This window comes from Corvus brachyrhynchos, unplaced genomic scaffold (assembly GCF_000691975.1).
Source record: "Corvus brachyrhynchos isolate BGI_N302 unplaced genomic scaffold, ASM69197v1 scaffold148, whole genome shotgun sequence".
Classification (NCBI taxonomy): domain Eukaryota; kingdom Metazoa; phylum Chordata; class Aves; order Passeriformes; family Corvidae; genus Corvus; species Corvus brachyrhynchos.
This window is the reverse complement of record NW_008239785.1, coordinates 823,661-826,636: the sequence shown is the minus strand read 5'-3', so window position 1 is coordinate 826,636 and position 2,976 is coordinate 823,661. Positions and strand designations below refer to the sequence as shown.

General features: G+C 48.5%; 2 protein-coding genes across 2 annotated transcripts in view; one reads left to right on the top strand and one right to left on the bottom strand.

Moving 5' to 3' along the window:
* The window catches only part of TBCD (tubulin folding cofactor D), a 114,936-nt gene that overhangs the window by 29,714 nt on the left and 82,246 nt on the right, over window positions 1-2,976 (top strand). The window lies entirely within an intron of this gene.
* Window positions 1-2,976, bottom strand: part of ZNF750 (zinc finger protein 750) — an 8,721-nt gene that overhangs the window by 1,489 nt on the left and 4,256 nt on the right. Inside the window, exons 2-3 of the mRNA XM_017743198.1 lie at window positions 948-2,580; window positions 43-520 (exon numbers count right to left, since the gene is read on the bottom strand). Of these exons, the coding sequence (XP_017598687.1) occupies window positions 43-520; window positions 948-2,371 (1,902 nt within the window). The 5' untranslated portion in view covers window positions 2,372-2,580. The remainder of the gene's footprint in view (window positions 1-42; window positions 521-947; window positions 2,581-2,976) is intronic.

Here is a 2,976-nt window from a genome sequence, read left to right as displayed (position 1 = left end):
CCCGTGCCGGCCGCTGTCCAGCCGGGCCGGGCTGGGGCTGTAGGCGGCCAGCTGGCACAGAGCCACGGCCGCCGTCTGCTTCTGCTCGTCACAGCTCTCCATGAGCCCCAAGTCCGGAGCCTCGCCGCGCTGGGCCGTGAAGGATTTGTCACAGGCACTGCTGCTGGGGTTCTTGGGGACACACGGCTCTGCTCTGGAGGTCTCCTTCTCGGTGCTTGGAGAAGCTGCAGCAACACTGTTATCGTGGGAGGGGCTGTGGAAGGACGTTTTCAGGCTCGTTGTGTTACAGGAATCCTTTACTGAGAGGTTCAGGGGCATGTCCTGCATTTCCAGGAAGCTCTGCCTGTCTGTTTTGGATGGGGTTTTGTACATGTGCTCATGAGTAGGTCCTGTGCTTGTGTCGGCCTTTTTGGAAAGGTTGAGGGGAGCTATCCCTGTGTCTTCTTCCATGTTGGACAGTGAGCCCGCATTGTTCTGGCCGTCGGTCTGTGTGTGTGAGTCTTCATCAGTGACATTGATGCTGAAAGAAATGAGGAGAAAAGAGAATTCACTATCAGTTGCTCTTTTAAACTGGGGCTGAGGAAGTAGGCAGGAAGAGGAAAAAATCTAGACTTCTAGGCTAGAAGTCTGACAATTCTGTTGTTTCTCCTTTAAATTCCCCAAGTTCCTTTCACCATACCCATCACTGTAATACAGGCAATTCCCTGAAGTTCTCAAACACATTGGAAGTACACAAACACGTTGGACATTCCTGGTACATTAAAAGAGAATGAGTGGTCTGCTCGCTGTAGCACCTGTGAGCTGTACTGTGCTTTGCACAGATATTATAGAACATATTATCTCACTACTGTAAATTTAAATATATTAAAGAAGCATTGCATAAAATGTGCCCATCTGCCTTTGCGTGTCCCTGGTAAACCTGACAAGAATGCAAAGTGTTACTTTACCTGTTTGGTGAATCCCCTCTCTCCTGCTCTGTCTGCACACCTTGAAGGGGAGGCGGTTGGTCAGTGCTTTTTCTCACAGGTCTAAAGGCCGTGAAGTTCTCTTCTGATTGGTCATACTTGCCCAGGGATGTGGATGATGACTTGTTGGAGAGGTCAAACAAACCCTCACACGTGTGGCTTGTCTGGGTGAAGTTGGTGGGGCTGGGTCTGCCCGGGGAGCCTGTTGCTGCGCTTCCTGCGAGAGGGCTCATTTTGGCATTCTCTCTTTCATTTTGGTCATCCTTGGGGTTACCTTTGGTGTGCAATAATGTCATTTCCTTTTCATAATCTGCTTGTTTTTTATGTGAACTGAGAGGGTACTGTTGGGAAGGGCTTAAAGAAGCTGGGTACAGCAAGGTAGTTTCTTCCATCAGATGAGAGTTTTGATCCCTATTAATACCAGCTACATGTGAAAATCTGTAAAATGGAGGATCTGTTGGCCTACAAAATCCATATGGTATCGGTGGAGTGGAGTGATATTGTTGGAACAATCGATAGTGTTCATATGCTGATGGATTTAGGGGTTTTGGAAGTGGCCCAGGGTGGGGAAGAAAGTGTCTTTGATCTTGTGTTGCATAGACAGAGAGAGCAGAGCTTTCACACTCCGAGTTACCTGGGAGCAGGTAAGGTGTGTAGATAGCAAGCCGGTGCTCATAGAAATGGGGTGAGTACTCGGGAATCATCGGTTGCATGTAAGGTGAAATGGAACTGAAGCCTTTTGTTGGAGCAACTTTATGTGGAAAGTCTGGGAGGAAAGAACCTGCCTTCCACGGGTGAGCTGGTGCGTGAAACGCAGACTTGGTGTGAAAAGGAGAACTTTTGTTAGACAGGGAGAGGATTTCAGATGCCTCACTGATTTCCGGGCCTTTGCTGTCTCGGTGTTCTCCGACGGGAACGAAGGCCGAGGGCCTCACCATGCCCTCCATCAGGGGCTGCACGCTGATGGCTCCTTCTGCTGCGGAGCCAGCAGGGCTTAATTCCTTCGGAATCGCAGGTTTTTGTCCTTGAATTGCTGTGTTTGTTGCCTGGTTTTGTAACTCAACGTTTTCCTTGGCATCTTCTTTTGTGAAAGGATATTGAGGCTTTGAATCAAGGCTTGACAGTCCGTTTGTGACAGATTTAGAAGAAGTTGGTTTGACGGTAGATTCGAGCTGATTGATCTGTTTGGGCTCCAGGGAACTGCTCTTTGGACACTTTATGACGCGATCCTGCTCGGATACCAAAGTGATGGAGTTTTTGCAGAGGCCGTACTTCATGTGGTTAAAGAGATGGGATTTCTCGTTGCAAGTGAAGGGGCACTGGAAGCACTTGTACTTGAATGGCTTTCCCGGTGGTCTTGGGATGTAATGAGGCTTCTTGGGTTTACGTTCTTTGAGGAGACTCATTTTTTTTTCTGCTTTCAACAATTAAATGTAATGGTTCTTTATAAAAACTTTCTTGTGGTTGGCTCTCCTCAGTTTTAGCCTCGTGATGTTTCCGGTTTTTCAAGTTTCTAGAATCCTTCTTCCCAGGTGAGGAGAAGCAGCCAGCTCCTGTGGTGTCTCAGGGAAGAGGGTGCCGGAAAACAGGGCTTTTGCCACTGGTAGTGCAGGAACTGAAACACAAAGTTTAAAATGAGCTGTAGTGGAACATTGGAACTAAATACAAAGTAGTGCCTTCTCTTCAGAGCATTCCCCCTCATACTGCACATGTTGTGTTGTTTGGGTTTTTTTAAACAAAATAAAAAGGCTGGATTTCAGACCAGAGTTAAATGGGCATTGACCTTTGGCATCCTCCTGCACCCAAACACAGTCACACAAGTGGCCTAATTTCCAGCAGCAGCTCTTGTCACCTGCCTCTGCTGCCGGCTCGGGGGAGTTCTCTTTGAAAGCTGAAGGAACATTCATTCAGAAGATGAAAGTAGAAATCCAGGCGGAGCTGTTGAGAGAGGGGTGGAGTGGGTGGGATGGGAAGAGGCAGGTCCTGGCACCGGCTGGATGTGGGGCGAGCC